The following is a 21,612-nucleotide window of genomic DNA, read 5'->3' on the forward strand; positions in this document are numbered from 1 at the left end:
ATATAATGTGTTACTCAAGACGGAGTCCTTCATAGGCCTAAAGCCCGTACAAAATACAGGATATCATCAAACCCCCAATTTGTTGTACAAGCGCCACCAGCGAGTCAGTAATCCGGTAGGAGCTCAATGCTTCCCGGGAATGATCTTCTCGAAAGTCCTCTTTACTTTATTAAAAGAGTTACGTCTCCTCTGTTTATTAATGGTTAGCATCTTTCAGCGCCAGACATGGACCGAGTACTGAGGAACTTACCTCGGCCCGAGCAGCTCGCTCCTCAGCTCCGTGTATCAACTGGTATTCAGCCTCTGCGGCTTCGTCTGTGATTCCTCGCTTCATTGCGGCTTCGTGCTCATGCTCTTCTTGTTCGGCATGATGTATCATGTCGTGCGCGCCCATGACGGCATTATCTGGAAGTCCGTGGCCGTCGGCAGACATAGCGATTAATGTTATTTCTGATGTTGGTATTGATTTTGATTGTGCTTGAATATTCTTCGGAATGTGTATGTTGATGGCAAACTAAACCAAGTCCTATTAGAATCGAAGGAAACTCGGGCATCTATATAATTGCGTTAGTTTCCTGGACGGGCCATCCATCTCGTGATGTCTCATGACGAATGACTTCATGTTTTGATGTTAGCCGTGCGACGCTGCGCGAACGAGACTAGCACCCCATTTACAACCTCGAGTTCGCTCGAAGGTTCGAGTATTTGTTCATTGGCACGTCATACGCTGTCGATCCACGTCGTTCGTCTGGGGTAAATGCGGAGGAACACGGAGGAGGGCAAATCCCCAACCCTCCACCATCGCCGACCGCAACCTTAGATCTACGAACAAAATCGATCGCGGCGCTAGTTTGAACAACCGGTCCGCGTCATATGTAACATTAGGAAACTCTAAGATTGACGATATGACGGTAGTGTCAATTAGAATGAGTTTAGTAGCTATCGTCCTCATTCTTCGTCCCCGGCGTGCCGGCTCTGCGAGCTTGGCATCGAATCGAAAAGTTCTGCTGGAAAGTTCTAGCCCGGCAGATGACTAGGTACCTAGGCACCTACACCAAGTCTAGCAAATAGCTCTATATGTTTAGGACCAGATAACGTCTTCCCTTTTGGTCGGAGAGAAGAGTTACAATAACCTGTAAGCAGTCTGTAGCACATGGCGAGAGACATGTTCACAAGCTTTTTAATATTAACTAACCTTCCGACTGTTCTACTGTCACACGGTACAACACTCTATATAATATTCCTTCAAGTTAGCTTAGCCCCGAGGTACTTCGTAGCTCTACATGCATTGGCTCCAGCATGGGGCTTCGCACCTGTATAAGCTATTGGCGCCATGTAGCCGACTCTGGAACTATAGTGTCACCACTTTGGTCATCGTTGAAAGTACCCTAAATGCATTCTATACAATTTATTTAGGTGCCTTTCTATATACTAGAATCCTTTTGACGAAACTGCGCCTCTAAATAGGCACCCCATAGGTAATATCTACAACGTCTGCTAGCTTGATCTGCTTTAGGAGGGTATTGAACTGATATCATTTGAGTAGTAGATATTATATGCTTAAATAGACATGTTCTTCCCTGCGTGGCATAGTTATTGTTTCTTTCTACGCATTGCTCCAAGCTACACCGTTACCTTCCCATCGAAAATAGTCGGAATTGGTGCATGTTTACGTTGGTCTTCCTCTTACCTTACAGCCTCTAATTGCTAAAAACTCATCAAAACGTTCTCGCCTCACCTAGTGGAATAAGAGGAGGCTCGGTCACCTCTGAAAGGCTATCCTTGGTCGGCGCAACACAATATTGGGATGAAGGCAATATGATGAAAACTAAGTATAATGTTTATGTTGCAATTTCAACCGGGTTAACATTTAACATTTCTTATATGACGATATATGATCTTCCGGGATATCTTAATACACTCCTTACTACAACGGTGAAACACAATGTCTACCGACCGGATGGGGAACCGATGAGCCGCCTTCTGGAAGTTGGCTTCGCTCTTCAAAACTCAAACTTGAGTAAGGTCATTTCAGGAATCGGAGATACCTTGACCAATGAGATTCGGAGCAACAATCCGGGAGACAACTATAACGCTTCTACGATCACAGGGAAGGCCTTTTTTAATGAGCCTTATATTCATGTTCGTTGGCCAGTGAGTACCACCTAGAACTATCTTTCCTTTCTCTTTCCTTCTGAAATTATACCTACCTCTTTTTTTGTTTTCTTTTTGTCTCTGTTTACTATTAAATTGTTGACATTTTATGTGGTAGTGGATGATTTTGCCGCTGGCCGAGACTGCGCTGGCGGCAGTTTTACTCATCGCTTCGATTATTATTACTCGCAAGCAGCCTTTACTGAAGCAATCAATTATTTCGTTCCTACTAAATCGGGTAGAAGGATTAGCGACGTAGGAAGATGACTTGATGGTATCTTAGGTTGGCACGTGAGGGACTCCTGAATCCACTCTTTCAAAGGATTGCTTACCCCTATTTCGGTACTTGAATACAAGAATGCTGACAGGATGATATCTCCGTTATAAGTATTCATTGCTAAACCAAAGTAACTTTGCACCAAACCTATAGCATATCACCAACTCATGTCTGCAATAGAACCATCTTGTAATTCTATTTGAAAAAGGTATAATGTCTCGTCTTAGCCGTGGGTGCTTGAGATGCCGCCAACGGCGAGTCAAATGCGACGAAGGACGTCCTGCTTGTCGGCGTTGCGTAAACCGCAATGAGGCGTGCGAAGGATATCGCGATGAAGCAAGCATAGTATTTCGTCACGAGAGGAAGAAAGTCGTTGAGCGTGCTAATGCTATGGCAATATCACCCGCTACGACGGCATCGCGGAGTTCTAGACGGAGGAGCCGATCTACCGACAACGGGTCATATCGGAGCAGACCGTCTATAACATTTATCTACCCTTCTAAGCTCACGGCGGAACGGGCTCCCGGACTGAGGTTACCGGAGCGGTTTCCGTGGACGAATACAATCCCGGATCATTTGCGACCTACCCCCGAAGATGATGCTGTCAATCGGTTTATGGATAAATATGTCTTATATCCATGCAACGAGACATCATCACCCGGCTTTCTTGAACACCTTCCATGTCTATTCAAAGACGTAAATGTGGAAGGTCGCTTCGCTCTACGCTGGGCCGTTCGGGCTGCGGCGTTCGCTGATTTGTCGAAGGCGGAAAATAGCGACGCCCTAGAAGCCAAAGCATTCCATTGCTACGGGTTATCGCTTTCCGCACTGAGCGAATCGTTAAAAGCGGTGGGCAAGGTCCCTGATGACTACGATCTCATGGCGGTGGTTATATTGGATATCTTTGAGGTATGCATGGGCGTTATTTAATCCTCATATGCATATGCTGAGTCCTTAGACTTTCTTTATTGATAATCCAGCAATGAGGGGAGCTCACGCTCAGGGAAGTACGTAGAATTAAGAGTCCCCTGGTCCCCTGCACCTCTTCAGCCCCTTTTGGGATGCCAAGATTTCTTTACTAAGCTACCCTTAATCCTGAGACCTGCCCTGCCCCCCATATGCTCCTCAAAAGCAATTATTCACTCTATTTATTCTAGTGGCGCAGATCCTAAGACTGCGGGGATCGGACCAGATTTATAGCCCTCGAGGCTGGAGTCTATTTAGGCTTGCTCACCATAGAATTGTAGGTTTACCCCCCAGCAAGGCAAATTAGGCCAATAGGATATTTACGAGTTATAGCAAAAACAGCAGTTGGCTTTCAATATAAAACCACTCGATGAGTCAGACCATTGGATTGGCCAGTTGAAAGATGACATGCCTTTTGTTCGTCTAGAGAAAGACTCTCTTTACATTAGCAAGACATGCGGGCGGGCGAGGGCGTTACAGGATGCCCTAGCTAGCGGTAGCTCGTCGATATCTGAGATCCTGGACATAGTGCACGAATTAATGAAGCTCGACAATGAGGCGGTTAGCTGGCGGCAGAAGCCAGAATGGTCGTACAAGGTCTTAAACGTGTGCGACTTGCCCCCTTTCTCTCCTTCCATACGACCCCTAGCCAGCACTATTCAACTCCACCCCGATCTCTGGATTGCCTATGAGTGGAACTACCATCGTGTAGCGCGAATAATTGCCCACCAGCAGATTTTGAAGTGCCTAAAAGCCGCAATGGAATCCCTCAGCCCGGATGATGTAGCAAATGAGACTCTACAATTCTTGATTGAGCAATCCACCGGAACGATACGGGTGCTAGCTGATGAAGTCCTTTCAACTGTGCCTCAAAGCTTTGGCGATATCGACAACTTAGGACGCTTACACGATGATCATAAAGTGGGACCTCCACGGTGTCGGGGAATAGGGGGATACCTTCTACTCTGGCCTATCAAAATCATCAAAGCGGAACAATTCGCAACGACGCCAGAGCAAAAGCACAAGGGGCAAACAGTATTTGAGCGGATTAGAGAGTACACCGGAATGAAGTCACATCTTGGTTCTCTAAGCATTATATGACTTGAATGCCAGGTCAGTTAATACAATCAATCAGTGGCATCCAGGGGCATATTAAAAAGGGGTAATGGCAATCACGTGGCTCTATTTCTAACATATATTAGGTACATAAATCATTCTAATTGAATAGAATATACCCAAACCCCTGTCCGAATACCTTGGAGTTCTAACCTCTATTCATATCATGGGCCCCCTTAACCAACCAAGCCTAAACCCGCTCCTATAAGGAATCTAGCAAGCATCAGAACTATTTTCGATCAGGGTCTCCCCCAGCTCCTGTCCGTTCGGTAGTTTGACCTTTTCCGCTCCCACCATGACGAATGCGATTCTACAGACCTCATCCGTGCGGTTGTGCCACACGTGGTTGACTCCCTGCTGCACGACCATCTCGCCCGCCTTAATAGTCCTCTCCTCGCCACCGTCCAGCCCAAGCACAATCTCGCCCGACAGTACGGCGCAGTAGTCTAAGCTGGAGGTGCGGTGCATCAGTGACCTATAGTGGGGCGCCATATTGGCTATGCAGAACATGACACCCGCCGGCTCAGGACGGGGAATCGTGTTCTGGAGGTCCTGCGGTTCGTCCTGGTTGTTTACAGGCACCGAAGAGCGAGTGTCAAAGATCGAGAAGGAACTTCCTCCTAGCCCGAAAGGTATGAAGGGTTGGTGTATTCGGTCCGAGTGAACGATAGAGGTTCCCTCTTCGTCGTGGGCCGTGACGACCACGCGGACGCCGGGTGATGGGGTGACGTCTGAATTCATGATGAGTTTTTAATGATGGACTTCGATGTGATTTACCTTGGCTGCGACGGAGTGTCCTGAGGCGAACTATAGTTGGCGAAGGATATAATATACAGGTAGGTAGGGATTACAGGCCGTTCCAAGGCCACTAGGTTAGGAGGTAGTTATGCACTGTCCAATGTTGGTAAGAACCAGACAAAGAAGAACCAGACAAAGGCTATGTCTTGAGGATTCGGTAGTGAGTCATTGAGAGGAGCACGAAAAGCAAACTCCAACTCCGGAAGCCGGTTTTTATACATGAAGTCTCTCCTATATGATACTAGTAGAATGTTAGACTGCTAGTAAATATTTACCTTAAGTAGGTACCTAGTTAACTTATATCAGAACCTGAATCTATATCGAAGGCACGTACCTCGTGGCACTAACCAGATCCAGCTTTTGACACGAAATGAGCAGTTGCGTAGCAGAACTGAATCCGCGACTCCCCCGATGACCCCATGCCGGCAGTAGGAGTTGAAAGCGCGAGACACTCCACTTGCATTGTAAAGAGATACGTTTAGCGGCAATGATGTCAATTTCCCCTTACTTAGCGCGCTGCGCACGTGCTGTTCGGTATATAGGAGTACACGATTGGCGACCTTTAATCAACTTTCTAAGACTTATATCCTATTTCTTGACCATGGTTACTTTGACAGAATCGTACGATGTCTAGTTTGTTTTAGTGATAAACTACTAGGTAGTCTTGTCGGATACCCTCCACATGTCATAGCGATATATTTAGGCACGTATATAATTGAATTGCGATATAGACGTTCCATTGGACTCTGAACTTTGGAGGGGTTTCTTACCAGGTACTAGGTTAGTGGGGGAAAATGCACCGCAGCTACGTTAATTAGAAAGGTTTGGCGGTAATCCGTATTCACTCTCCTCAACCCCACCCTAAAATATAAGGTGAATTATTTGAGAAAATTTCAACCGTCTAAAGCCCCTATAGCTCAGTGGTAGAGCGTTCCACTCGTATCATGTGATTATATTATGTATGATTTAGTGTACATCGAAATGGAGAGGTCCATCGTTCAATCCGGTGTGGGGGCACTTTCTTTTTTTCCTTTTTTTCCTTTTTTTCTTATCTTTCTATTATCATCATCATTATCTAACCTAGACCACTAGATTATATCATCGGTCTTAATTACCTACCTACTCTTTATCAATAGCTTGTCAATTTCCAGGGTTTAAGCATAACAACGCTTTATTGTTATTATATAGGTACATACGTACACCCTTGCCAGGCAGGCCAGGATATACAATACACTAAACCTTAGTGGCCTCCACTGCCCCATGCTGTGGTGGCTAGTACGGGGTATATTTTTTGACGCCATTCTTCATCCAAGTCCTACAGGTAACTTACATATAGGCTATTTTATGAAGAAAATATGTAGTAGCCTATGTCAGTAGCTTGTGCGAGGCTTGATATCTTCAGAATTCGAGATCAACGAAAGATCAATAAGTAAAGACCAAAGGATTTCTTATAAAAATTCCCTAGTAGCTACTTTATGGAGGCCACAAAAGTTTACCATCCTAGCAGAAGTGTACAGGTAAGTAGCGATTGTGTTCACGCACAGCATTGTTTCGAGAGGTGTGAGAACTAATATTTTGCCATCTTTAACTCCATCTATATAAAGTATCTCGGACATAGGGCCTGAATTGTTATATTGTCGGGATAGCCCATGGGTTTATGTAGTGGTCTATGACTCTACCCAAGTGTTCCACAGTATTTGGTCTTTCTTCATTGGCTTCCCCAAGAAAACCCACGGGAAATAACTAGCAAACTTCATAGCTTTGGCAGACAGTATAGTAGCGTAGTGTAGCTGGTTATGATCTGATGGGATTTATTGTTCCATCCTATCTTACCCGTGACGGTTGGTTGTACATACTGCAAGGGAACCTCCGCTATATTACCTCCTTACTTTTGAACGTTCCGTGGAGGCACTTACATCACGTACCTAAGAATTTGACTGGTGTTTATAGGTACAATGACTACATGTATCGCATACAGTTAACTATGCGGGGTGTACACCGGATCTCTTAGAAGTGAACAATGTAGCTGACACGGGTGCGCTGAAGGGCCGCTAAGCTCCACTCTATCTTAAGGCACAAGGAGAATAATAAGTGCCGCGCGATCTGCATGTTTTAATCTGACCAGAAAGGATCGCTAACATGGTACAGGGGACTAAACTGCAAGAATTCAAGGGTACAAAGTCCCTCTTCAAAGGCTTTTGCAAGCTTCTTTGCTCGCCAGATTTGCCAAACCCGGTCGACAGCTGCTTTTGGACTAGGATTGTTTACTGCCGAGCCGTTCAATTTCTCTGAAACCTAGGTTTCCTAACTGCTAAATCAAGAGTGCGGGCTATATCGTTAGCACGAGTACCGTGAGGTCCGAACGATACCTATTGGTAACAATGCCACGTCTGGTAATGTTAAGCATGTCTTAACTGACTGTCACGGTTCCGTTAGGTAGCATACCACTGTCATGGCTTAATCCGGTCCCTATGATTGGGACATAATATATTACGACTAAAATACACATCGCCCTATATTATATAGACGACCTGCCAAAAACTTAAACGAGCCAAGTTAAGTAGGCTGAGGGAACCTCTGGAAATCAGAGTTGGGAAGTTTGGTTCGAGAGGTATATCTCTGGGTCTCTCCTACGCTGGATCGTAGGAACGTAATGGTATGGAATTGTTGCCTGCTTCTGTGGAGTATTTGTCTGACTGATGCGAAGATTGCGGATCGGGGATTTGGCGTAATTGGTTGATGTCGTTTGCGTCTTTGCTGGAGCGGGAGGGAAGAAATAAACTAATACTGGTTTCAATGTTGGAAGACAAGCTGATATTACAGCAATAGACAATTCAATGTTAGCCCAGAAGAAGACAGGCGATGTATAATCTAATTATAGAGATGCTTTAGTGATCGCACGCTGCAATATGTTCTCATAGATACCTAACGTACATGTGTCATCGTCAGTGAAGATAAGATACAGCGAATTCACTTCCAATGACTGGACAAGCCGAGCAACGCTGACGGCGACAACGCTAGAAGGACTTATTAGCGACTGGTGTTCTTCGGGATATTAGAAGGCCAATACTTGCATTGCACCCAGCAGGAACATTCCAAGCACTCCGAGCCTATCCCTCCAAGGCAGATGTAACCGTAAGACAATAGGAATTGGCATAGCTAGGATGAGAATATCAAATATCAGATCAGTGACGAGGGTGGAAAGAAACACGGCGGCTTCATCAACGCATTTATTGTTATAATATGGTTCTATCAACGGTGTGACAGGATAACAGCTATACCGAGAGTCAGTAATTACTTTTCTAAGAAATGGTTTTAAAAATGTCAAGCATGTCTCAGGAGCACTGACTCCTCGTTCATCTTGATTAGGGAACCTTGGCTCCAAAGACAGGCTAAAAGACAAAAAAGGAACTCTCGGTATTACTCACATGAATAGATTAGCGAAGAAGAAGGAAATGGACCATACGCCGAGCAGTCCAAGCATGACATAGACGGCCCATCGGAAAAGGCGAATATTATGAAAGATTCCATCGTAGAAGACGAGGATCGATGATTTCACAAGCCCGAAGCCGATGGGACTGAGGACATTGACGGCGAGCTTAGTCTGGGAGAGTATATCGTTAGGTATGTCTATTAGTTATGCGGTACAGTCTGTCCCACTGCTCACCCTTTCGTAGACCAGGAACCCTGGATCATCCAACATAGGTTGGCTATCAGGCCCTAGGGCTTGATGCTTACCTAGTTGTCCATCGATAGTAGCTATGAGACTCTTAGCTACCGAGTTCGAGATACCCATAGAGAGAGACCAATAACTTACCATAGAGCTGTAAAGCGCAACAAGTATATCCAACGAGCAGCCCCCCGAAGCATAACCAGTCATATGCAGATACATGCTTGCGCTTCAACCTTCTTGCCCATAGTCTTAACCCGAAAAATATTGTAGGTAGAATGTTGGAGCCAACGGCCAGGCCTATCATCAACTCTTCGCTATATGGTCCCAGCATCTCGGTAGTATGGTTAATGATCATACAATGTGAGATTACGGAGGGCATACCAAGGGGAGAGGTCATTGAAAGCTTGTAACCAATACAAAACCCGAACCTAAACTTCCTCTTGTAAACGCACAATCTGGATATATACCTACGTGGGTAGATAGGAGGCAATGATTCCCCCTATACCTGAAACAATCTAGACAACCTCCCGCAGACCACTGAATCGTTTTCAAATATACCTTTCACTAGGTCAACGCCTAATGGCACAACTTTAATTCGACGTAAATACTATCCTGAAAAGGCTTAATAATATAACAAATGCAACTACTTAATCGACTATTAATTTAGCAACTTATTAAATAAATTGTTTTCCCGATATTTCTTCCGAAAATCGCTCCGCCGGATGTTGAGTTTGTTCGTTATGGGATGATCTAAGCTACAGTGCTTATGCTCGACCACTTTCGTAAAGAGTTATGAGCATTTCAAGGAACACAGAGGTAGTAGTAAATTGTAAATAACATGATTCGTACAAGGTGATAGTATTAGCTTATTTAAAGGATATCCCAGGGTCTCTATTTTTGCTTCTCACTGATATTCGTATTTTCTAGGTATTTAACAGGTAGATATTTCATAATGTACTTCCTCTTTCCCGCTAGTTATCTAAACTAACTTCTTCTCAAGCATGCGGTATTCAGTAGGCCCTGTAAGTAGCGGTGCCAACTGCGGGTAGTCAAGCAAAAAGTCTCGACGCTTTACGATCTGATAGCCCAACTTCGTGTACCATTTCTGCAGGCGGATTTTGAATGGGTGCTCGAAATGTTTCGGAAATAGGACGTCAAGTTGGGTGAAAACAACTCCAGAACCCCCTAGCTCGCTGAGGCAACACTGCTCAGCAAACGCGAGCAGGTCCCCACCAAGTCCGTTACCGCGTAGCTCGGCCACGACTGCCAATAGGCCGAGTTCGGCGCGGGATTCACCAAGTTTCCGAATAGAAATACAGCCTAGAGGAATACGACCACCGGACGATGTATGTTGTGACGTAACTGCTAGTTCGCCGGATCGCACGAGAGTTGCTACGTCTTGCGCCGACGTTCGTAGGTAGCCGGGTTTGAAAATACCAGCCTCGGTTTCCGTGTATGCGGCGTTTATAACTTCCACGAGAGCTGCCACGAAAGCCTCGTCGTCCGCAGCAGATGAGGGCGGGATCTCAATTATAACTTCCTGGTCCAACTTCATCGGTGGGCCTGGCAGTCCTCCCCTAACGGGCGCCGAGGGCACGCTAACGGGAGAGGTTATAGATTGTCTCGAGATGACTTCCGTGGCATCTGTATCGTGTGAGGCCATGATGCAGTTATTTAATATATGAAGACTCTATAAGATGCCACATGTTATATGATAGTTGACTACAATTCAAAGATAATATCTCGGTTCGGCTGAACGAAGAGTCAAGTTTATACCTAAGGTATCCTATTACACGATGTCCGACTTTAGGGCAAAATAGCTCCGCCCCGGTTACATGAGTCACTTAGATACGTAGGTACCTAGCAATGCCCTACGCTATGTTAATAATAAAGAGAGCCCAACGCAATCAGTTCAGAAGCGGTACGGTATGAGTAATTCTTACAACCAAGTCGGTCGGTATATCTCGGTTAACCTCATCTATCCTTGACTATAAGTTTTCAGTAAAGAATCTATGTGGTATAAGTTTACATTATAGATTGTACTTCACTTATCAATCCGAGTATCAGTCGTTGCATGTTGAGTTAATTATGAATATCCTCGTAAGCTTAAAGCATAGTTATATATATATATATATATATATTGAACTTCGAGATCTGTTTCTACTTCAAAGTATTAAGCTACCTCGTGATCCGTCTCGAAAACGCTAGCCGTTTCCTTCAACAACGATAAATCAATAAGACCCATTATCCGGCCGTCGAGCCGTCTTACATTTTCATCCCAGTACCAATACACACCGCATACTGCTATCGTTAGAATAATCTGCGCGATTCCTAGACCCAATGTAGCTGACTTAAGATCATCCCACGAAAAAACAGCATTAGGGAGACCTAGGATAAGGGCACCTGCGACAATATTCCGGAAGCATGTAAGACTGCCATGCATATCCGCCGTGTTGCGCAGGCAGACTGTAAGGTTCGCCGAAGTGAAAGCCGTAGATCGCTGGATGACGGGCCAGAACGTGCTGTCCAAAGCCAGAGACCCAGCCGCCAGAAGTCCGAGGAGGAACGACACTACTGGGAGACTGACTCGATCTAACCCAAAGCTCCACGGCATGTTGAAGGGCATTGTTGAGCTATCTGTAGGCATTTCCATCGATCCAGAGAGGTAGAGGCCAAACCCTAACATCCCAATTGAAGCAAAAGTAGTACCAAGAGCAAGCGTCGCGAGATGGACAGTTCGCGAAAAGCGCTTAAGAAATGAAGGAAAGGCAAGCACAACAGCTATAGGGGTAGCAAGGAGAAAGGGGGCTGTCATTAAGGAGCCAATAGACGCCGAAGATAACATGAAAGGAAGTGGGGAAAAGAGCATCGAAAGTGAGTGTAGTAGGCTCCAATAACCAGCATATGGCAGAAGGGTCACGGCAAAAAGGAGTGCGGTCGTCGGTGCAATTATGGCTCGGGGGGCTTGCAATATTAGTGCGAGGTTAATTTCATTCGCCTGGTATGACCAAGGCTTCATCTTAGTAATGTACTTCATGACAGCCTCCTTTGTGTATGTCATATTCGGCCAGAGCGACTGGGAACGTTCAATGGTTGGTACCTCGACGTCCAATATGGCACGATTGTACGCCGTCTCTGGAGCGCCCAGCACAAGTAATAAGATGGAGAACGTTAAGAAGGCGCTCATAATCTCGAACTGCAACTCAAATCCCCTAGGACCAGCTGAAGCAACGCCGCCAAGGAGCGGAGAGCCTAACATAGTTGCGACTGAGATAGCATGATGAAGGATAATCTTAGATTGCCTCTCATGCTCCTGAACAGGCGAATTAGCGCATGAAATTTGAAGGAAAATCGCAAGGGGGTTTTACTAACAAAATATGTATCGTGGATCGACCCAAGGACCAGAGTATCGAAGGCACCCCAGCCCAACCCCTGGAATATCCTCGCCGCCATATTTTGTGCCAGGTCCCCCCTCACTCTTGTGTTCCAAGCAGTCCCTATAAATATCATCACCATTGAAATCAAGTATACCGGCCTTTTACCCCATATCCTCGATATTGTTAAAGAAGCTAACCCCGTTATCGCAGACATCATTAATGGGACGGCGGTTAAGGCTACCGCTGCCGTATATGAGACCCATTCCCCCATTGCAATAACACTGTTTACGCTGATATAAGCCGTCTTCATCGTCCCTACTAGTGCGACCATAGAAAGTAACGCTGCTAGATTTAGATGTTTCTTCCACAATGGCCAATTCAAAGGATCATTGGGATCCTCGCTGGGCCGTGGAGACAATTCGACGTTCGCATGTTTTCCTGTGCCGTACTTGATAGTCCGTTTCGATCCCGTAGTCGAATATGACAACGCAGTATCTGTAGTTACCGCAGTGGCTGCGGTCTTCGGCCTAGGATCCTTTGATATCGGCCTCGGAGGGCGCTTCCCCATCGACGGTATGCCCAACGATAGCCTTCCATCGCGCCCATTCCCTCCTAGCACCGTCAGCAACGATTCTAGCGTGCTCGAAATTGTTGATGCTCGATTAATATTCGACCCCTCAGTCTTCCCACCAAGATACGAAGGTAAGTGTAATGGCGACGGCGGCGGTAGAGGCGGGAGCGTCTTCCGATAATTAACTGGCGGCTTTGGTGTTGCAGGTAGACTCATCTTCGGATTTGATATCTCAACCATCGGCCCCGGAGATGCCATGACGGCGATTATTGCGATATGGTCCCTCCTCTGACGACGGACCTCTCACTGAAACTTTCGCGACAAGTAGTTATCTCACGACCGTTGTCCTAAGCCTAAGAATGCGCGGTCGACTTTATCGCCAGCACGCGAAAACGACCACCAATTGATGAGGGCAATTAAGAAGTGTAATTAACAAAGGGCGACCAGGCCCACGAAGATCTACTTCGAAGAAATGAAAGCGCAATAAAATGTTAGTACAATATTGAAGACGGCGAACACCACGTTGGTGTTGCAAATGTAAGAAACTCAACTACGAAGAGGCACTCGTAGAACCGAGATCAGTAAGGTTCCCATTCACTGGCAGGATGGCACGGACACTTGCTGTGTGAGATCGCCATAGAGCTTCATGGGTATCGCGGACGCTAGTCGGTGTGAACAAGGATATTATGTACTATATCTCAAAATATGGCTCGGGTTTGGTGAGCCCGGCTCACTGGCAGACTGGCGAAACAGCCCAGAGTTAAGTAAATCCTCGATAATAACTTGATCGAGGTAAACAAAATCCTGTTATCGTCATTCCTAATCCCCCTCCGAGCCATCTATTAATTGTTCTCATGATCACGAGGCGAAGCAAGTGGTTTATGAGTCTCAGGATCTATGAGATAGAGTGCGAGTCCCAGGATGTCAACGGTGTGAAAGGATCCAAGTCTGCCAAGCTAAAATCCTTCCCTCTGCACAACATCTCACCTACAGCATCATTTCCGAGCAGCAAGAAAACGCCTTTCGGTAAGAAGCATAGAATGTTACTTACCTAGGTGCATTAGGTATTTAATCTCTTAACCAGATCAATATGATATTTTACTTGCGGTTTAGATCTGGACCAACGGAATAGATCGAGGACGAAGACAGTGAAAAGAAAAAGAGAAGAAAGAAAAAGCTCACGGAGCAATTCGGCAGATTCCGATCAGCGCTCGGGCCAGTCACCAGTGTGAAACTCGCCTGACGCAGGGAGTACGTCGCGGATCATCCCGCGCTGCATCAACGAAGACAGATACCTACCACACCATAGAAAACCGGCCAGCTAAATGCAAGTCCAACTCCAAACCGGACGAGCAAACACTCACCAAAGAATCGTTATGGACCAGAATATCCGACAGGCCATCCATCGTAAGATGGCCTTACTCTATACATATGCCAAGTCCACGTACCCAAAGCAAGTCTTCTTCCCTGTTTCCATGTGAACGTGGCCCTAGCGTAGTTGAACCTCATCGTCCCGTACGATCGGAGAATTAAGGATAGGGCCGGTGATCCTCGAAGCAGCCGCTAACGCACGTATTTATGTACAAGTGAACATATCATCTTGCCATGTGTGTGTGCGCTAGTGTATGACTCGGTCTAGACTCGGTACTATGGTATGCGCCTGGGCCGCGATCCATGCAGGAACGACGCAGCCAGTCCCGGACGGCAACGGGCATAACCGGGTAGGGAGGCGAGGGTCGATGACGGTGAGCCCCCGACAGGTGAACCGGACTAGGTAGCTCGAATCTACACATGTAAATATGTAGGTTGGGTACGTACATTCATGCACTCATATATCGTCTCGCGCTCGTCACGGCCCGTAGAGCTAGCGGTGAGACTCGACGTAGGTGACACATCACCGATGAGGAGTCCTAGATAATGTAGCATATGTATTTCGGTGTTTTTTGACGATGCCGACCTAATTATACTCGACTTGTTATTAACTGTCTCGTACGATGATGAATCTGGATCGATTCCCAAAAACCAGCACCACTAATAAAGCAGTCGTTCATCTCAACGCGCCATGAATTCGTAAGATAGAGAAATTTGTATGGGAATACTCTAGATTCTAAGTTATTATAACCAAATTTTAATTCTACAAAGTCCATCTTCGAAGTAGAAACGCTAGCTCTATATGAGCGGTTTATATAAACTCCAAGCACATCATTAAAAAAGACAAAACCCTGTCGCCGAATCGCATGGTCTGACATATGTCAATCCCCATGTCCCTGTATTATACCCATAACATTAAACATCGTATCTCATTAAGGTCCGTAAGCCCGTACCGCGTTCGTGGCGGTTTACATAACGAACGTCGTAACCATCGACTGAAATAGTCGCTCTGACGGGACGGCGCATTGTAGAAAGCTATTACAGGGCTGGTAAACCGCGCCGGTACCTGGAAAGTAAACGGCTCCTAAAATATCAAGATATGTGAGTCAATGTTCTTCAATCTAAATAAGTAGTGGATCTCCGACCAAGGATGGTCGGAGAGTGATAAGCACGGCCAGAATCAGCCAATGCAGCTCGCGTTGGTTGGTTTCCATTTCGGGTTCGGTTCGGTCCACTGGGCCAATATTATCCCTTCGCACCGACGGAACATGCTCAACAGCTTTGTTGGTTGTGTCGCATCACGGTTTGATCCGCGAATGTGGCTCTCATGTCTCGTAGCCAGCCCATAGATGGACTAGCTATTGGGTTTAAGATTGATAGCAACCTTCGTTCGGTAGCAAGAATCTGAAATAATAACCGAGTCCAGATGTTTTTATCTTGAAGATTCTCAATGTTGGGATGGCCGTAGCTCTTCACATGGATGCAATTACGACTGCTTTACCTGCATGAGTTTCTTCTTGAGTTTCAGATGACTCAAAGCTGAGAAGTAGCCAGTTTGCTCTTATAAGCAACTCTGCGATAATTTCGTAAGCTTGTGATGAATGATTAAATATCAATTCTTTGGATTAACATACCTTGGTACTCTAATGAATATGTAACCGAAGGCTCGTCATCTCGACCGAAGAGGACGGGTGCTGGTATGCTCTCGTCCTCAACGACTCGGAATCTTATGCCGACGGTCTTTGACGAATCGGTCCAGAGGATGGTCCGTTCATCTGAGCCCGAACCTGCTTGCTGTTGCGTCCTTGCTGCTGCTTTTGCTGCCTCGTTCAACCAGCCACGCCATACACGGACCACGTTGTCGGTGATGTTGGCAAAGCTGGAAAACAAACCGTGTCTGGGTCCCACCTTAACCAGGTTGGTTATTGTGCATAGCTGGGAGAAGAGTTCGCCAGAGTCTAGGGAAAGTTCGTGCGACGGCATCCGGACAATCTGTCCCGCTGCCTTTTCGGAGTCGAGGTATGGGCGAAAGCGTGCGTATATGTTGTTGAGCTCTCCGAGGTCAGCAACTTCGCCGGCCTCGGTGAGTCCATGCATCCCTTGGAACTCGCAGTGCAGCGAAGGCGTACTAAGCTTCTCGCTTGGGTGAAAGCTTTCAAGAATCACTTCGTGATCCTCAAGCCTCGATGTTTCCACAAGGCGCGCATAGTGCACTCGGCCAACGAGTCCATAGAAGCGGCGGCAGACAGCAGCAAGGGGCAACAGCGAGCGAGTCGGGAAATTGCTCAGAACATTGATAATGACCTTTCGGGTAGGTGTTAATATTTGCGAAACTTGACTAAGTCATGTCAGATATAAGGGATCTCATACCTCGTTCGGGAGAGAATCTATCGAGAGATGGGAATGAGCCATGACGTGCGATATGGGCAAGGGCAAGGGCAAAGATACGTAGTAAGGGTCAATAGAAAAACAAAAGCACGTCGTCGTGGCCTCAAAGGAAAACCCAGACACGTACTACTAGGACCGAAGGACTATTTATATCAAGCTGTTCGGGACCCTTAGCTGGGATATTCGGGATGTGTGTGGACCTAATGCGGCCACGACGGCCAATGTAAATGGCGAATCACGGCCTTAGGCCAACGCGACGACAGTCCTTGTTCGTATACCCAGTCGAATTTGAGGCTCTGATAATGTCGGTCTGCGATCTTAGCGCAATCAGATGTTGTAGATCGACTGTGTTGCCGAACGAAAGCCGACGATGTACGTAGAGGCTCAGCCGTTACCTAACCACGCCAGATCAGGCGAGTTGTCGTTTGACTCCTTAAGTGCGCCCGGTTTGCTCCGAGATAACTTTCCCCCTTGCGTAATATAGAAAATTTTGATAATACGATATGAGCTGAGTTTTTTTTTATGGGGTTTCTCTTTTCTTTGATAAGTCTTTCAGCTTGTCTAGGTATGTATATTGAATATTATTTTGGTGAAATAGTAACACCGAAGAACCGTTTCTCTAATATGTTTGGAATAATGATGACAACGGTCATCTTTTTGCCACATTTCCGAAAGTCGTTATCGTCGTTATCTTAATGGGCACAGTAAGTTAAGTGTGAATATTACTATATAGACTGTATAATCGTCAACCTAGTGTAAGGCATCATTCAGGGGCAAATCCCCTTTTTTGCATATTGCTTCTAAGGTGTTTATTACAAGTGTTTTAAAATAAAACACGCGAATTACACAATACCCCTGTAAAACACCTAAAATCACGAATAATTCCGAATTATTCGCCGGAACTGGAATATCCACCTTCCCATACAAGCCATATGTATTCTAGCCACATTTAACATAGTCATTTAGCCACTTTCCAGCCATTGCTTCGATGGTACAATCATGTTATCTCCGAGATACAGAGATCGGCCATACGTATATTTTAATTGGTTAATATTCTTTTGCCGATATGTCTCTTCTTAAGTTATTTTTGTCCTGTTAGGAGACAAGATGACCCGAAAATGCCAAGGCCCGAGTTGATATCTCCCAGGGCCGAATTTATTCCTTCCTTGGAATCATCCAGCGATCCGTGAGCTTAATTAGACGTAGAAGCGTATGCGATTTAATCAGTTTGCATCGTACTACATATCCATTTATCACGATGACCATTTATAATAGGTGCTATTTCGTAGGTTCGTTACTAAGTTACGAATGCCGCTTATCCACAGCAGGCCGAGTCCTAACATTTTAAATGCTTTAATATAGACATGCAGTTCATCCCGATCGATAGAGAAGATAGGGGTAAGTATTTTCAGCCACTTGCGATACTGTCAGTCTTCTAATATGTCTTCTAATATGTCAATCCTCTCAACTACAAGTCTAAGTAAGAACACTCCGATATGTAGCGCTGCCAACATATCGCAAAATTAGCCATGGCTCCTTACTAACTACCTGGGTAGAAATCGATATAGGGCATGATAGCCTTATTTTCCAATACGATTTCCAAGCATGATTTTCAGTGTGCATAAGTATGCTACTACCGTATTCAAGTACCTCCATGTATCAACTGAGCCTCATATTACCTATTACCCCTCCAGCATGACCCAACCAATCTTTGACTTCATAAAGGCACCAATATCGTTGATCTCATGTAATAATCTGCACCAATGCCCAAGATCGCGGTAAAGCTTCCAGACAACTCCATATGCGGCAGCCTGCATTGTCTACACTGTAGCATCGCCCTGCTTATACGACTTCTTCTCACATGCATTGCCATGTCCGAGGGATATTAGCGTGCATTGTGGCGTTGCCAAGGGCGGAAGGCAGAGAGGGTCTCTCCCAAAAATAAGAGCCTTAACTGGTAGATCTTAGGCTTATAACTTAACTTCATTGCTAGATTCCAATGCGGTGAATGGATCGTCTTCATCAATTTCCATATCGTCGTCCCGGCTTGCCTCTTCGATATCTTTACGACATGATAAATAGCCAGACATCCCGACAAAGCCACAAAATAGCTACCTAAGAGGTAGTCAAGGGCAAGCAGCGCACAGAGCGACATGGCACAGCCTTAGTCAAGCCACCTAATAATCACGTTCTGCGGTGAAACTATCAAGACTTTTTAGCGTATAAGCTGCTCTGGTTCTACAGCATATTACACCAACCCCCAGATCTGGGCCTCTTTCCGATACTCTAGATTGGAGTTACAGGCGATATTAAGGCATAGGAGAGCGACGGGGTTTCGCCGTGGGAAAGATATAGCGAGCGTTGGGCAGCAATTGTTGGAATGTTTCGGCCGCTTGAAGTTAGGCCCGTCTCGAGGAGCTCGCTCCCTAACTTCTTCCCGTTTGAGCCTAATCCGCAGAGGGTAATTATAGTGCGAGAATGAGCCGTTGTGGGCTTAACAGTATACGCATCCGAATCACTTCGGTTGGTTCGATCCGGGGGTGATAGATTTCGACACGCCATTCAGCTTGCAGTTTTTAGGAGATGGTCTACGAGATCTTCTTTGGAGTTAACTATAGATTGCCGGAAACTGGAGTTCTAATAACGAAAGCTACATCTAGAAAACATAGCTGAAGAAGACGTAGTGATGCTAGAATTCCGATACGGATAACAAGGCATACTGGGTATTCGTTTGACTTATTCTTGACTTAATTAGTCTATTGTTGTTCATGGGCTAATAATGAGCTTATTTGTGGTGTTCCGGAACACAACTTACTGATAGTGGGGCATACAAGCCTCGAAGAGTCTAGACAGAGGTGCATGCAGGTAAGGGATTCAATACATATACCTACCTAGGTAGTGTATGACCCCAAATGCGAGTTTCCTTGGCGTAAAGTGGATATACTTGAATATAATGCTATACCCTTCTAAGCATTAATAACTACATTCTATAAGGCATATTGATAGTGTATATGTATGTGTTGTTGTCTATTACTTAGGTTGTCTTCAGTAACAAGGCCAAGCCCATTGTCGATCATAGTCTCACAGGAAAGAAGTAGCTATCGCACTTAAAACTATCGATACTATCAACGAAGACCCTTTGGGCTGACGCGGCTCGCGCATATACTGAGACGCCTAAACATTGATAATTGTTTCCAGTTAGTCCATTATATGTGGCTTTCACTACTTTTAGTTAAACCCCTAAACGAATTCCAATATAGTGCGCCTAAAATGCATCTCATTTTCTCTACATAAGTAGTAAGTATATGCCCTTAGCATAAGGATATAAGTATGCTTGCAAGTATATCCGTATGTTTGTTTTAAACGGGCGCGAGTTATGAACTAAACTAACTGCTGTTCACGAGTAAAGGCTATACAGTTACAAATTTGCCGAACTGCTAAACTTGCTTTCCAAATTTGGGAAATGATACGGATTCGGTGTTGGTAGTTTATTCTAAGTATAGGAACGATTCGGTACTTTATTTTGCGATGTTGTCCGAGAAGTAAGTCTAACATGTTGTATTTTCGGAGACAAAGAACCAACAACTCGGGAAGTTGAATTTAGCGCAGAGTATAGTTCCAACCTACCTGTTTGCGTAATAAATACCGAAACGACTACATAAGGTATATCGGGTACGTTGACGCCAATATAGTGTTGCAGTTACTACATGAGACAATATCATGTTCAAGTCTCTCTGCAGTTGTTAGCTCTTCCCAATCAATAGCCTTCGATTGACTACCCTGCCACACTTATCAACAAGAAACCAAGCAATGAAATCAAGTTTTGTCAGGTGCCGGAGACCTACCGTGTGGCCTAGTCTAATCCTCCGACTATTACTGTGTTTAATCAATGTTATGCGATCGCAGAGACTAGCTTCCTGTCAACACGGCACACACAGTAAGTGTTCTAACGAAATAAAACTAGTCTCCCAAGATCTCGATGTATACATATAGTCTTGTTCATGAGTACTTACATGAGATGATCATCGGCAGCAAGCGCTATTTATGGGCGATCTGAAATTAATTAGGTAATCTTGGTTATGCTATGCCCTATCAGTTAAATTATTAACCAACCACCTTCTCACCGGTGAGCTCGTTTTCCGGACAGGAACAGTAGCAATGCGATGGATTTGAGCAGATATTCCCTCCGTCACCTCGCAAAAAAATGGTATCAACCTAGTAATCTCGCATTGGGCTATTTCTTGCTGCTGCTATAACCCTCCTGATACTTTCTGGCTCAAAAATGCGAGCCTAAAATCCTATGACCCTTCACTTTGATGCATGCTCATGCTCGGATCATATGGTTTGGCCTTTGATAGTTAGGCTTCTTTACAACCCAACTAGTGCCAATGCTGCTTTCGTATCTCGTGGTCAGTTTCGGTTTAGCTTTGGACGCGGTTACATCGCTAGGTGTGGAATATGTAATGGCTATTGGAAATCCATGTTTCTTGGGGTTTTTAGTTTTTAGTATCTCCTTGTTATTGCTCGGTTGAAATTCGTTAGATGATGCATGTGATGGATATTCATGATATTAGACTGGCACGTGTCCAATTTGCCTCTTAAAACCTGACGGCGTCTCATTGTAGTGAACTTCCCCTATTTAGGCACCTGAAGTAATAAGTTGTCCTGATATTGTAGCTAACTTCACCTAACAATAAGAATGGTAGGGTATAGACAAGAGTAAAGCTAGGAAGGTAGGTAATTTGGGTCTACGCTTGCTTCACCTGACAAGCTTTTGGGCGGCACCGTGTCATATTACAATGATTTAAGTAAAAGCGCCAGGCTTGGCCACCCTCGTCGTTCTTGATGTACGGCGGCGCCATCCGCGGCAGATTGCAGCCACTGTGCATAAACTACCTTGTACCTTGAGTAGACGAGCTCA

The 21,612-nt window shown here is 45.4% G+C and overlaps 7 protein-coding genes and 1 non-coding gene across 8 annotated transcripts; 2 read left to right on the forward strand and 6 right to left on the reverse strand.

Moving 5' to 3' along the window:
* Window position 1: 1 nt before the first annotated feature.
* On the reverse strand, window positions 2-797 carry F4817DRAFT_158725 (uncharacterized protein). Its single transcript, XM_049298064.1, has 2 exons — window positions 251-797; window positions 2-189 (listed from the first exon to the last, which is right to left on the reverse strand). Exons 1-2 carry the CDS (start codon window positions 431-433, stop codon window positions 124-126), a joined length of 249 nt encoding a protein of 82 aa, XP_049157647.1. The 5' UTR covers window positions 434-797; the 3' UTR covers window positions 2-123.
* Window positions 798-2,644: 1,847 nt separating this feature from the next.
* Window positions 2,645-4,498, forward strand: F4817DRAFT_359708 (uncharacterized protein; the record flags this gene model as incomplete). Its single annotated transcript, XM_049306194.1, has 4 exons — window positions 2,645-3,340; window positions 3,390-3,438; window positions 3,589-3,674; window positions 3,731-4,498. The coding sequence occupies 4 exons, from the start codon at window positions 2,645-2,647 to the stop codon at window positions 4,496-4,498; spliced, it is 1,599 nt and encodes a 532-aa protein (XP_049157648.1).
* Window positions 4,499-4,612: 114 nt separating this feature from the next.
* On the reverse strand, window positions 4,613-5,606 carry F4817DRAFT_158875 (uncharacterized protein). Its single transcript, XM_049298068.1, has one exon. It carries the CDS (start codon window positions 5,252-5,254, stop codon window positions 4,727-4,729), a length of 528 nt encoding a protein of 175 aa, XP_049157649.1. The 5' UTR covers window positions 5,255-5,606; the 3' UTR covers window positions 4,613-4,726.
* A 611-nt stretch (window positions 5,607-6,217) lies between these two features.
* On the forward strand, window positions 6,218-6,328 carry F4817DRAFT_t107. The gene has a single exon. It is a non-coding gene; the product is annotated as a tRNA-Thr (tRNA).
* A 1,393-nt stretch (window positions 6,329-7,721) lies between these two features.
* Window positions 7,722-9,315, reverse strand: F4817DRAFT_359709 (uncharacterized protein; the record flags this gene model as incomplete). Its single annotated transcript, XM_049306195.1, has 7 exons — window positions 7,722-7,780; window positions 8,009-8,182; window positions 8,246-8,356; window positions 8,393-8,586; window positions 8,740-8,915; window positions 8,979-9,049; window positions 9,129-9,315. The coding sequence occupies 7 exons, from the start codon at window positions 9,313-9,315 to the stop codon at window positions 7,722-7,724; spliced, it is 972 nt and encodes a 323-aa protein (XP_049157650.1).
* Window positions 9,316-9,902: 587 nt separating this feature from the next.
* Window positions 9,903-10,742, reverse strand: F4817DRAFT_158900 (uncharacterized protein). Its single transcript, XM_049298069.1, has one exon. It carries the CDS (start codon window positions 10,645-10,647, stop codon window positions 9,964-9,966), a length of 684 nt encoding a protein of 227 aa, XP_049157651.1. The 5' UTR covers window positions 10,648-10,742; the 3' UTR covers window positions 9,903-9,963.
* Window positions 10,743-11,083: 341 nt separating this feature from the next.
* Window positions 11,084-13,488, reverse strand: F4817DRAFT_158908 (MFS general substrate transporter). Its single transcript, XM_049298070.1, has 2 exons — window positions 12,357-13,488; window positions 11,084-12,297 (listed from the first exon to the last, which is right to left on the reverse strand). The coding sequence occupies exons 1-2, from the start codon at window positions 13,188-13,190 to the stop codon at window positions 11,158-11,160; spliced, it is 1,974 nt and encodes a 657-aa protein (XP_049157652.1). The 5' UTR covers window positions 13,191-13,488; the 3' UTR covers window positions 11,084-11,157.
* A 1,513-nt stretch (window positions 13,489-15,001) lies between these two features.
* On the reverse strand, window positions 15,002-17,403 carry F4817DRAFT_341979 (uncharacterized protein). Its single transcript, XM_049303842.1, has 4 exons — window positions 16,674-17,403; window positions 15,938-16,607; window positions 15,805-15,876; window positions 15,002-15,387 (listed from the first exon to the last, which is right to left on the reverse strand). Exons 1-4 carry the CDS (start codon window positions 16,713-16,715, stop codon window positions 15,272-15,274), a joined length of 900 nt encoding a protein of 299 aa, XP_049157653.1. The 5' UTR covers window positions 16,716-17,403; the 3' UTR covers window positions 15,002-15,271.
* Window positions 17,404-21,612: the final 4,209 nt, after the last annotated feature.

The sequence above is a fragment of the Daldinia loculata genome (assembly GCF_022478755.1).
Source record: "Daldinia loculata strain CBS 113971 unplaced genomic scaffold F4817scaffold_35, whole genome shotgun sequence".
Classification (NCBI taxonomy): domain Eukaryota; kingdom Fungi; phylum Ascomycota; class Sordariomycetes; order Xylariales; family Hypoxylaceae; genus Daldinia; species Daldinia loculata.